At 49.2% G+C, this 12,556-nt stretch overlaps 1 protein-coding gene across 6 annotated transcripts in view; it reads left to right on the forward strand.

Annotated features, from left to right (window-relative positions):
• Positions 1-12,556, forward strand: part of LOC116957883 (protein tweety homolog 1-like) — a 143,534-nt gene that overhangs the window by 26,217 nt on the left and 104,761 nt on the right. For 5 of the 6 annotated variants that reach the window (XM_032980322.2, XM_076053422.1, XM_076053425.1 and 2 more), the window contains one exon: positions 5,025-5,197. In XM_032980322.2, the coding sequence (XP_032836213.2) occupies positions 5,025-5,197 (173 nt within the window). Of the gene's footprint in view, positions 1-1,249; positions 1,347-5,024; positions 5,198-12,556 lie in introns of all 6 variants that reach the window. The other variant, XM_032980330.2, reaches the window with a different exon arrangement.

The following is a 12,556-nucleotide window of genomic DNA, read 5'->3' on the forward strand; positions in this document are numbered from 1 at the left end:
TTTGTGCATCACTGCCGACGCAGCATCACCAACTCATTGGTTTGTGTGCGAAGAAGATAAAGTACAACGGTTAAAGGTGATGTTATGGATTTAAAACGTATACGTCTGCCATACTAAAAATGGGTAATGTAGAAATCGTTTTGAAGAATTGGCACAGGCGAATAATAATTAAGCAATAATTCACATCCCTGTGCCAAGCAACTGCTGCATGAAAAGCGGCCCATGCCACATTGGCGCTGGGGGTCAGTTTGACCATACTTCACCAAGCTGGTCAGTGCGAGTTGTTGCTGAAAAGTAACCCACGACCTGCTTGGCTATCACCCGCCACTGACGTTAGCCATGGCCAGAGTTCAAACTCGGCGTTATCAGATTCATCGTTGATTTTTTTTTTTAGGGATCAGGTCGCCGCCGCTTGAGTTAAACGCCAAAGTGTGTTGTACACCCTCCTCCGCCCGACACAGCCAGATAGATAACAGGTGATCAGGCAGCAGCACCATCACCGGTGTGCTGCTGGAGAGTGGTCCACGCGCGCGTTTAAGAATCGGGTCTTGGTGTTTAGTTGAAAGTTACAGCCAGCAACATCAAGCGTTTGCCACAATTGTGGACATTTCCTCCAAACGTGTTCAATAGTTGATACTGTATAGTTAATAGTGCAGTGTGCTAACCACTGCGCCACCACTCCCCGGCCTAACATAGGCAAAGGGTTATTGTACAGTGTTTGCTTAGAAAGAAGGTTTCAACTATTCATCGCTTAGTCCTGCATCGGAGGATGAGGCGTTACCCCGAATTGCTGTCCGATGTGTTAGGATTTGTGAATTGTTTGGTAAGCATGTCTTTCACACTTGGTGACCTGAGCCAGAGTTCCTGTAACGATTGATGTCCACTGCAGGGAATTTCATTGATCACTGGCACACCCCGAGCCGCAGGGTATCGCAGCCACGTGAAACACTATTTGCGTGTATCCTACACTGACGAATGGAATGTCAAAACCGTTTATGACATCTTAATTGTCATGGACATAATTGTCAATGGTCTGATTCCGTTTCTAATCAGGCTTTGCCTAAATGACTGCGTTATTCCGTAATGTTCGGTTTCACTGGCGCGTCGCTTGGGAACATGCTCACCCATAGGCTCGACCTTTCTCGTTGGCAATAAGGGTGTTATGTAGAGAAGATAGGCCGAGCAGAGCGAAGCTTGATCCCTTTGTACGACTGCGAATGTCATGACAGCATCGTTATTGTTGCAGCAGCTTTTGCTTCTGGCTTCCACTCATCAACTTGGAGGAGGACGTAACCCTTCAGCCCTATACAAGCATGCGCTCGAGGCACGTCTTAAATAATCCAGAGGTGATGAATATTTAAACGCGTCTGCGCCTAAATAAAGTGCATCACTTACATGTATTCTGGTGGCCCCTTTATAGACACGTGCGTGCGCGCGTGCGTGTGTGTGTGCGCGTGTGTGTGTGCGTGTGTGCGTGCGTGTGTGCGCGTGTGTGCGTGTGTGCGCGCGTGCGTGCGTGTGTGCGTGCGTGTGTGCGCGTGTGTGCGTGCGTGTGTGTGTGCTACGAGGCGTGTGGGGGGGGGTTCAAGGGAAGGCGATGTCTCGGAACAGCCACGTGTGGTGGAGTAGACCTCGAGCACAAACTGTGTGCGACGAGCAGTCCGACTGCTTTAACCGAGCGCGACGTGAAGTCACAGTATTTATAAGTCCTGATTAACCTGACCTCCGCCCCAAATTTGCCAGTATTTCTGGTCTCTGTTTCACCGAGCACTTACGATGCTGCCTAAAGCTCCTACGTGAGATTCATGGAAATGTATTTTCAGTGCTGGAAGCAGGAGACAATCGGTAGGTAGACAACACAAAAGATTGTAGACACGCTTGTCCTCTTGCGATGGGGTTCATTCTTTTTCAGAAAGTCACTCGGAGGAAAACTATATCTTCCACAGAGTGATTTACACACTCCATGCACCGTGTTTGCCACAGCCTTGTCTGTCGGTAAAGCTGAGATGCGGACCGCGATAATGCAGGAACTTGTTAAAAACTACGATTGAAATCTCACATTTTTTAGGAACCACATTTTTTTTATCAAGGCTTAACCGAAAGAGTAATGGTCGCTAATTATGCAGGGACATCCTCGCCGCGTCTCACTACTTCCAGGGGTCCACTCTTCACCTCATGTGGCCAATTTGCTCCTGAGCCTTACGTCGTGTGGGAGGAAACCGATAATCCAAGAAATAATAATTACTTAGAAATCAGCATCTCCTCTGTTCCACGTGGATTAACATTTCACAAATCAGTTGCAATTGAACAATACCAAAAAATAAGCCGGATTAATAAAAATAGAGTGGACAGCATTTCGCAATTCGCATGGCTCACCAACCTACTTGCTATACTACATCCCCTGGATACAATTGGGTTTTTCAAACACGCAGTGATAATGATCGAGTGAACCACCAACCCCAACTTCAAATCACGTGGAGTACACATATGTTTGTCACCTGTCCCGGTTTGACCCCAGTACATTGTGAGAATCGGCATCTGCGACAGGGTGGCAGAGATTTGATTTCTACCGAGACCTGGCAGGAGTATTTAGTTTAAGTTTATTGCCGTTATCACAGAAGTCTGCTGCACAGTTTTTAATAATAATAATAGTAGATCTAGGACGACTCACCCACTCGCTCGCTCGCTCGCAACGCTCACCCACTCACTCGCTTGCAACGCTCACAACGCTCACCCACTCGCTCGCTCACAACGCTCACTCACTCACTCGCTCGCGACGCTCACCCACTCACTCGCAACGCTCACCCACTCACCCACCCACTGGGGTTGCCACCCGTCTTGGTTTGACCCGGGAATTGGCGTCTGTGTTTGAGATCTGGTGGTTTTGTGTTGAACTGCGTCGCGGTATGTGGCTCGGTTTTAATAATAGACCTGGGCCGACAGAGAAATATGCTTTGGTCTTCAGTGGGAAAGGTGGCAACTATAATTGCAAGCACGTGGGATTGTGGTTTTCCATTTTCGCACAACTAGGGGTTGAAGGATCGCTCTGTTCCCCCATTGTGTATAGCGCACACTGTGCTCGCTGTTAGATCATGCATAGTTATTTCTAAACAGCTTCAATAGTGCAGAGCTGCAGGCTGTCGATTCGTCATCCATTGGTTAATGAGGTTTTTATCCTGTGGCCGTCACTGTAGAGTGAAACGTATGCATGCATATGTATGGGGATGTTTTCTTTGCATGGCCAAAGATTTAACAGACGCATAGCAGTACATTCTTAGCTTTGTTGTTCAAGAAAAACAATGAAAATGATAATTATGTTTTTTTGCTTTGTTTGGTTGTGGAGGTGTTTGCTTCCTGCCCAATTCATCTCTCCATATGTGTTCTTAACTTTTTCCCGTTCCCACTATCCGTGCGTCTAACCAGGCCCCTGCATTATGCATCACGTTCTTATCTTTGCGCATTTGCCAACGCATTTCCCTGCTTACGGTATTTTTCTATTTGCCGCCGCTGTTACCTCCATAATGTTAACTCTACAACCAGGGCGCTGAACTTTGTCCACACCCGATGATGCTGGGCGAAACGTCGTTTAAAAATTGTCAAAGGGTTGCTTGCTTTTGAACATTCCTCTGGTTTGCTGATAAACCAAATCAATTGGCACATTCACCCACGTGACAAGTTGATTTGGTGTAGGGTTAGAGTTCAAAATTGTCAGGACACCTTCACGCTGAGCTAACCGAAAATAAACAAATCATTCATCTACAACAAAGTTAGAATCCCGCTGCCATATCCGGGGTGCTGCACCCAGTTTCATTTTTTTTGCACTTGACTGAATTCGATTTAAAGCAGTCAGCGTGGGCGATGATTCAGCACTCACTGATGCACTCTAGTCATATGCTCATCGGCGGTCAGTCGCCTCCTTATCTCTCTGCTGTCGCTGCTACCATGGTTACTCTTCCCGCTATCATCGCTGTTTGATTCCTTCTCCCATGTTGAATTCTTTGTCTGCCAGACTTTCTGTTTCCTCTCATCCACGCTGTGTCCACCCCCTCACTGCAGGTCACGACACTTCTCTTTCTGCGTCTTCCCTCGCACTGCTAAACTCTGGAACTCCTTCTCACACTTTCGTTCGCCAATCTCTTCTAATAACCTTGCTCAATTCACAGAAACGGCTTAAACACATCAATAAAACCGTTGTGTTAAGCTGTTAAAGCACCAAACAGAAACCTTTTGCAAATAATGATGTCTGCATTAACCTCGCATACTCGTTGTGAACATGCAAACAAAACCATCGTCTGACAGTGTATGATGCATTATCTGTGAAACTGATTGGTCGACACCAGAGACAGCTTTATTTAGAACCTCGTCTCAAACGGTGTTCGACCAGAGGACGCCACAAGGCGAGCAGCACGATGCAGACACAGTAAAACCTTGGGTTGCGAGTAACTTGGTCTGCGAGTGTTTTGCAAGACGAGCAAATTCTTTAAAAAAAATATTAACTTGATAAACGAGCGAGGTCTTGCAATACGAGCAGTGTACGTGTACGCTTTGTCTGCCGAGCGTCACGCGATCACAACTGATATACAACGAGTGCTTTGATGTACGAGTGCTTTGGATTACAAACACGTTTCCGGAACAAATAATGCTCGCAATCCAAGCAAGGTTTTGCTGTAATTTCTTGCAAAAGGTTTCTGTTTGGTGTTTTAACATCTTAACACAACTGTTTTATTCCCATAAAGGGTAAAAGCAACTCTTATATTTTGACACTGGCAAGAAAGGTTCCGTGATGAAACTTTTCAATTAAAAATGTATTTGTGCTGTTTGTTGCTACCCGCTCGATGTTTGGTGCTTTTGGACCCGTGCTTAGCAACTGTGTTCAAATCACAAAAATAGTGCCGCTTGTCCGTCTTCCCCTATTTTGCAAACGAGACTGCTGCTCCCTTGACTTGTCCCCTGCTTCACGGGACGTCAACGTGAACTCTCGGCCGTTGCGTTGTGCTCCCCCCCCGCCTCCCCCCCCCCGGCAGTCGCTGGTGTTCCTGGTGGGCATCGCCGCGGCGGGGCTGGCGCTCAACCTGCTCGTGCTCTTCGTCTACTTCGTGCGCCTCTGCTGCTGCCGCCGGCACGAGGATGAAGCGCAGAAGCGCTCCAACGTTTGCTGCACCACCTGGTGCATCGTCATGGCCACGCTCATCTGCAGGTACGGCCGTGCGGTGGCTCGGAGATGTCGTCTCCCTCGCCTGGCACGCAGGAGGTCGTGGGCACGATCCCGACCCTGACACGTGTATATTTGGAGCTTGCGTGCCTCTCTCCCCGTGGGTCGCGGGGATTTTTCTCCGGGTCCTCCTGCTTTTCCTTACACATATTACAAACATTCGTTTAGAGCATGATAGGCCACTCCGTTGAGCTCTCATTTGTGGCCAGGTCATTTCTGAAAAAAAAGCTACATAGCTCAGTGGGCCTTACTTGAACAACAAACAAAAAAGTCCGCCTGCTGGGTGCCGATGGCCTCCGTGTGCCCCGTGCGGCTCGTGGCGGTTGTTTGACGGCACTCCATCACGACGGTCGGTGACGGTTCGCAAGGATGGGGGAGTGCAGCCGTCTGCTGACAACGAAGCCGTGCAGCGACCCGTGGCAACCTGGCATGCGTGGCGGTCGCCCCATCCAAGCTCTAACCAGGCTCAACACTGCTTCGCTGCTGAGATCTGTCGAGAACCAAAGAAGATGCTATGTTATTTCCATGTTTAATATACAGTGCCGCCGTTCAGGAGTTCAACTCAGAATTTCGGCATTTCAAGTTTGGTCAAATGAATTCCACTTTAAACTTGATTCCACTTTGTTGGTGGGAAATCAACAGTGCTTTTCTGATAAATCGGCTACCACCCACCATAGGAATATGGAATTTCCACCACTGACAGAGGGCTACCATTGGCATTGAACAAAACCTCAGGGTGGTATGAGTGGCGAGACACTTGGTGTTTTTAGCACGGAAGTCCAAGACATTCCGTATGCGATTGAATATCCATTCAAGCCAAATCAACACTTCATTGCGAGTTTATGTGAAAAGATTTCCCTTCACTTCATCCATGCACCCGTCTCACTCTGTCTTTCATTGTGACCGAAACAGATCGTATTCATTTTCCAATGTTCCCACATGAGCCCATTTTATTTCAACTCGGCAGGTGTTTACGTGATGCACACTCCGATTCCAAACCACTAAACGAAATGAAGCGACAAATTGTTTGATGTCTGCTGTTCACCAGTGTTACGTGCGTGCGTGTGCTTGCCGTTTGCAACTGGTTTTGTGGCACAAAAACGCTTCCCTGCGGCCTCGGAGCGAGGCTGCTTCAGTAGTTTTGCTGCTGTGTCTCTGATTCATCTGTACCGACAGCACATTCAGAGGGGCCACAATGCTGCGAGCAAAGGAAGATAAAAGATATTTCATTTACGAGATGGCCTATTTGTCATGGTCTGTAGTTGTTGTTAATCTGTTTTGTTGTCAGAATTTCAGGTCTATGAAGCAACATTAAACTAAACTAAAACTCTGTAAGAACATTGTGTAAATTAGTCCAAAACTTCCACAGCTTAGAATAACCAGGGTTTACATTGCTAGTTTAGTGAGTTGGTAGTGTAAATCTGTAATAACATTCATATAATACTAAACAATAAACTACAGTCACTTACAGCCCTTTGTCAATCCACTGCTGGATGAAGGCCTCTCCCAAGCTGTACTGGTATTGGCACACAAGGACAGGCACGGTAAATCCAAGCCTCAGGTTAGCCCCATCAATTAGATGGTGATGCTGTTGGCCACCTTGTCAGGTTTCAGATAGGGATACTTGATTGGACGCTGTACTTCACCCCGTTGGTAAATGCTGGTTGGTGATGGGGGGGGGAGGGATGCTCAGGTCTCGTTCACACGGTGCTACTGATGCTAGCGATGAGCGGAATGTCGAACCCGGGTCTCCCCGGCTCACGGCGCAGCGTGTGGTGAGCCTCTATGCCACCACCCACTTCTACCCCAGCATTAACTCATCCTGCCGGAATTTTTTATTGGCCAATTTTATTTGTATTCATAACAACAAGAAGAGCTTTCCCACGGCGTGCACACGGGCGATGAATGGGTAGGGCGCAAGTGCTTAGCGACGCTCTCGGGGTTCGAGAGATGTGCGACGTGAGGCACCTCCGTGCGGACACGGCCTACGGGCACCGTGTGGGGGGCACACACCGCACCACTCGGCTTGCAATGTCCTGTGAGACCACAAGATACTGTGGTCTCACAAGGACTGGCTCTGGCACGTGCAGAGTGTGATCCGATGCACATATGTCTGTGTGTAAGATGCTCGGAGTGGGTGGTAAGGCCTCGGAGTGCACCTGGCCTGGTACGAGCACCGCGGGGACAGTGGCTGCTGCTGTTGTTGTTGGTGGTGGTTCTTATTATATTCGAGTTCAACCTATATTAATTATAAAACCCCTATTTAAAAGTCCTTAATCATTACGACCACGTGTGTTCCATTCGCTATTTTAAACGCTATGCATATGTACACATGCAGACTTGTACATGTTTAGCTTCTGATATCTCAAGAGATAGGGTGCATCTTGGGCGATTTGGTCATTCGGCAAAATTGGACAATATTACACAAAGGTGACCTAATATTCTAAATCCTGCTTATGAACAATGGGGGTTTCTTCAACACATGAACGTGTTTAAGCCAAACCCATTTGTGAATCCTAATTTGTTTTGCCGACGTCATTCGCACTCAGGCGACTCTACCTAACGTACGGTTGTTAAATCCGTTGAACAAACTCGGAGGGAGGGACACGAGTGTGTGGGGTCAATTGAATTGCAGTCTGCTCTGCCACGATAGGTTAAACCCCGAGATTGAGTTACAGATGACAGGGAGCGAGCGTAATCCTCGGAGATGCTGGGCAAGTCCAGTAAGTGCTGATAAGGCTCTTGAGCGGGCAGTGGTTGTTGTTGTTGTTGTTGCCACGCTGGAGGATACTCGGAGTTGATGAGAATGAGGGGAATATTGCCGCGGGTCTCGCGTGCCCGTACGGCGTGGTTTCTTTCCTCAGACCTTAACCGTTGACTTAAACCTTGCGATGGAGCCAGATCACCCAGAATGATCTGGCTCTTGGAAGCTAAGCAGAGTTGAGCCTGGATAGCGGTTGGACGGGCGACCACCCTCCGTGCTGCCTTCGGCTGCTGCTCGGGGCTACGTTGTCAGCGGATGGAAGCGCAGCACAATCCATTGTTGTACTGTACTCTGTGCCAACGTCTATGCTCCCCACCTTTACCCTCCCGCACTGACCAGGGTGGTGAAGTACGGTCCCGCACAGCGTAGGGAGACCCTCATCCTGCAGTCAGCCGTGCATGTCCAGCGCGTGGGTGACTTCATTGCAAGGGTTAACGGATGTGTGCACTCTTGAGATTTCAGCACGTGTAATTGTGGGAGGATTTAGTTTAAATTGTGTTTCATTCGAATCTGCCTTTGTAGCATAATTTGCATGGCATGCTTGGGCTAGGGTTGAAGTAACACCGCATTCACAATCGCTGATGTGGAATGGCAATACAAAGCCTGGCCACACTGCTCTGTGGCAGCCCACTGCGCCGATCGATGTGACAGGTGACATTTTGAACAGTTACTGCCTCCAGTCCAGAATTATGGTGTCCATCCGTCACTGTAATTGATTCTAGTGGTTGATTATTTCCTCATTAAGTAACAATAATTATCCCAAGCGATCGTTCGCGCAATGCTTTTGATGTCTGCTTTATTTGGCCAACACTTGGAAAATAGGATTTCACTCGTACGATGCAATGTTGCTGACCGAGAAGGGAAGGTTTATCTCTTCATTTCGTATGAAAATGTATTCCCACCATGCTTTTATGGTCCATAGTACGAGGAAATATACACAGGGTAGTCCTCTACTTACGATGGAGATGCGTTACGACGACCCCCATCGTAAGCCGAAAATATCGTGAGTCGAAGATGGTCTAGCCTACCCAGGAGTCTTAAAGAATGGTGATAATTGAGCAAAACAGCAATTTACAGTTCCGTACTGTATAAACTATATACTGTATGTATTTATTGATTACAATACTGTATTGCACAAGGTAAATTCTTAGCCTACCTATATAAACTGCAATTTAATGGAAAGTTTTTTCAGGAAACAATCCGATCTGCTATAAAAACTTTGAACATGCTTTAAGCGTATCGTATCGTGGTAAACCGACCACTGGTGAGAGTGAGGCATCGCCACACCAGGCGGGAGACGCGTACATCCCGGCAGCGTCTCAACGTACAGTATTGTACTTCGTACGCTGCTGCGTTTGCCTGCCGCGCGAAATGTTAAATATTTTACAATTTTGTCGTATCGCTATCGCCATCGTAAGATCGAAATATGGTAAGTCGGACCATTGTAACTCGGGGACTATCTGTATCTCGGTCAGCTCGAGCCTCCCGTAATCCACGTGACTTCCGTGTGACCACCCCACCCTGAGCGCCTCCCCTCTCCCCATCGCCGCCCACTGTGAAAACACACACCGCTCCTCCGTGCCGCTGAGGAGCCTCCTACTGCCTTCCCTTCCTCATCTCCCCCCGAAACCTTCGCTCAGTTTCTCCATTTCATTTCCACCCTTTTCCTCTCACCTCTCATTCCTTCTCTCTTCCCATTCTTTCTTCTTTCCCCACGCATCACAACCCTTGACACTACTCCCCTTGCCGTGCAAGTTTAATTCTGCGCATTGCACATTCGGTACAGGTTTGTTGAGCCAGGCAGTGGTCAAGGTTTGTTGAGCCAGGCAGTGGTCAAGGTTTGTTGAGCCAGGCAGTGGTCAAGGTTTGTTGAGCCAGGCAGTGGTCAAGGTTTGTTGAGCCAGGCAGTGGTCAAGGTTTGTTGAGCCAGGCAGTGGTCAAGGTTTGTTGAGCCAGGCAGTGGTCAAGGTTTGTTGAGCCAGGCAGTGGTCAAGGTTTGTTGAGCCAGGCAGTGGTCAAGGTTTGTTGAGCCAGGCAGTGGTCAAGGTTTGTTGAGCCAGGCAGTGGTCAAGGTTTGTTGAGCCAGGCAGTGGTCAAGGTTTGTTGAGTCAGGCAGTGGTCAAGGTTTGTTGAGCCAGGCAGTGGTCGAGGTTTGTTGAGTCAGGCAGTGGTCAAGGTTTGTAGAGCCAGGCAGTGGTCAAGGTTTGTAGAGCCAGGCAGTGGTCAAGGTTTGTTGAGCCAGGCAGTGGTCAAGGTTTGTTGAGCCAGGCAGTGGTCAAGGTTTGTTGAGCCAGGCAGTGGTCAAGGTTTGTTGAGCCAGGCAGTGGTCAAGGTTTGTTGAGCCAGGCAGTGGTCAAGGTTTGTTGAGCCAGGCAGTGGTCAAGGTTTGTTGAGCCAGGCAGTGGTCAAGGTTTGTTGAGCCAGGCAGTGGTCAAGGTTTGTTGAGCCAGGCAGTGGTCAAGGTTTGTTGAGCCAGGCAGTGGTCAAGGTTTGTTGAGCCAGGCAGTGGTCAAGGTTTGTTGAGCCAGGCAGTGGTCAAGGTTTGTTGAGTCAGGCAGTGGTCAAGGTTTGTTGAGCCAGGCAGTGGTCGAGGTTTGTTGAGTCAGGCAGTGGTCAAGGTTTGTAGAGCCAGGCAGTGGTCAAGGTTTGTAGAGCCAGGCAGTGGTCAAGGTTTGTTGAGCCAGGCAGTGGTAGAGGTTTGTTGAGCCAGGCAGTGGTAGAGGTTTGTTGAGCCAGGCAGTGGTCAAGGTTTGTTGAGCCAGGCAGTGGTCAAGGTTTGTTGAGCCAGGCAGTGGTCAAGGTTTGTTGAGCCAGGCAGTGGTCAAGGTTTGTTGAGCCAGGCAGTGGTCAAGGTTTGTTGAGCCAGGCAGTGGTCAAGGTTTGTTGAGCCAGGCAGTGGTCAAGGTTTGTTGAGCCAGGCAGTGGTCAAGGTTTGTTGAGCCAGGCAGTGGTCAAGGTTTGTTGAGTCAGGCAGTGGTCAAGGTTTGTTGAGCCAGGGAGTGGTCGAGGTTTGTTGAGTCAGGCAGTGGTCAAGGTTTGTAGAGCCAGGCAGTGGTCAAGGTTTGTAGAGCCAGGCAGTGGTCAAGGTTTGTTGAGCCAGGCAGTGGTAGAGGTTTGTTGAGCCAGGCAGTGGTAGAGGTTTGTTGAGCCAGGCAGTGGTCAAGGTTTGTTGAGCCAGGCAGTGGTCAAGGTTTGTTGAGCCAGGCAGTGGTCAAGGTTTGTTGAGCCAGGCAGTGGTCAAGATTTGTTGAGCCAGGCAGTGGTGGAGGTTTGTTGAGCCAGGCAGTGGTCAAGGTTTGTTGAGCCAGGCAGTGGTCAAGGTTTGTTGAGCCAGGCAGTGGTCAAGGTTTGTTGAGCCAGGCAGTGGTCAAGGTTTGTTGAGCCAGGCAGTGGTGGAGGTTTGTTGAGCCAGGCAGTGGTCAAGGTTTGTCGAGCCAGGCAGTGGTCAAGGTTTGTTGAGCCAGGCAGTGGTCAAGGTTTGTTGATCCAGGCAGTGGTCAAGGTTTGTTGAGCCAGGCAGTGGTGGAGGTTTGTTGAGCCAGGCAGTGGTCAAGGTTTGTTGAGCCAGGCAGTGGTCAAGGTTTGTTGAGCCAGGCAGTGGTCAAGGTTTGTTGTGCCAGGCAGTGGTCAAGGTTTGTTGATCCAGGCAGTGGTCAAGGTTTGTTGATCCAGGCAGTGGTAGAGGTTTGTTGAGCCAGGCAGTGGTAGAGGTTTGTTGTGCCAGGCAGTGGTCAAGGTTTGTTGTGCCAGGCAGTGGTCAAGGTTTGTTGAGCCAGGCAGTGGTAGAGGTTTGTTGTGCCAGGCAGTGGTCAAGGTTTGTTGTGCCAGGCAGTGGTCAAGGTTTGTTGTGCCAGGCAGTGGTCAAGGTTTGTTGATCCAGGCAGTGGTCAAGGTTTGTTGATCCAGGCAGTGGTAGAGGTTTGTTGAGCCAGGCAGTGGTCAAGGTTTGTTGAGCCAGGCAGTGGTCAAGGTTTGTTGATCCAGGCGGTGGTCAAGGTTTGTTGATCCAGGCAGTGGTCAAGGTTTGTTGTGCCAGGCAGTGGTCAAGGTTTGTTGATCCAGGCAGTGGTAGAGGTTTGTTGAGCCAGGCAGTGGTCAAGGTTTGTTGATCCAGGCAGTGGTAGAGGTTTGTTGAGCCAGGCAGTGGTGGAGGTTTGTTGATCCAGGCAGTGGTAGAGGTTTGTTGAGCCAGGCAGTGGTCAAGGTTTGTTGAGCCAGCCAGTGGTCAAGGTTTGTTGAGCCAGGCAGTGGTCAAGGTTTGTTGAGCCAGGCAGTGGTCAAGGTTTGTTGAGCCAGGCAGTGGTCAAGGTTTGTTGAGCCAGGCAGTGGTCAAGAATTGTTGAGCCAGGCAGTGGTCAAGGTTTGTAGAGCCAGGCAGTGGTCAAGGTTTGTTGAGCCAGGCAGTGGTCAAGGTTTGTTGAGCCAGGCAGTGGTCAAGGTTTGTTGAGCCAGGCAGTGGTCAAGGTTTGTTGAGCCAGGCAGTGGTCAAGGTTTGTTGAGCCAGGCAGTGGTCAAGGTTTGTAGAGCCAGGCAGTGGTCAAGGTTTGTTGAGCCAGGCAGTGGTCAAGGTTTGTTGAGCC

This window comes from Petromyzon marinus, chromosome 3 (assembly GCF_048934315.1).
Source record: "Petromyzon marinus isolate PM22_M1 ecotype Great Lakes invasive population chromosome 3, UKy_Petmar_22M1.pri1.0, whole genome shotgun sequence".
Taxonomy (NCBI): Eukaryota; Metazoa; Chordata; class Hyperoartia; order Petromyzontiformes; family Petromyzontidae; genus Petromyzon; species Petromyzon marinus.